Source organism: Bison bison, unplaced genomic scaffold, assembly GCF_000754665.1.
Source record: "Bison bison bison isolate TAMUID 2011002044 unplaced genomic scaffold, Bison_UMD1.0 scf7180017851022, whole genome shotgun sequence".
Lineage (NCBI taxonomy): Eukaryota > Metazoa > Chordata > Mammalia > Artiodactyla > Bovidae > Bison > Bison bison.
The window spans coordinates 3,702-3,909 of NW_011481595.1; the positions used below are offsets into that span (position 1 = coordinate 3,702).

Consider the following 208-nt stretch of genomic DNA (forward strand, 5'->3'; position numbering starts at 1 on the left):
GCGGGCCCCGGCCCCCGTCCCGGTGCTGCCCTGCGGGGAGCCCGCGGTGGACGTGGCCCTGCCGCCGCAGGTACTCATGCGGCGCTCCCAGCGCAACTACCTGGAGGCCCACGTGGACCTGCGGGACTGCGTCACCTACCAGACCGAGTACCGCTGGGAGGTGTACCGCGCCACCAGCTGCCAGCGGCCTGGGCGCACAGCCCGGGTG

General features: G+C 75.5%; 1 protein-coding gene across 1 annotated transcript in view; it reads left to right on the forward strand.

Annotated features, from left to right (window-relative positions):
- Positions 1-208, forward strand: part of LOC104995841 (polycystin-1-like) — a gene marked incomplete at its 5' end in the record, with an annotated part of 19,520 nt that overhangs the window by 3,697 nt on the left and 15,615 nt on the right. The window contains one exon of the mRNA XM_010849888.1: positions 19-207. Within this exon, the coding sequence (XP_010848190.1) occupies positions 19-207 (189 nt within the window). The remainder of the gene's footprint in view (positions 1-18; position 208) is intronic.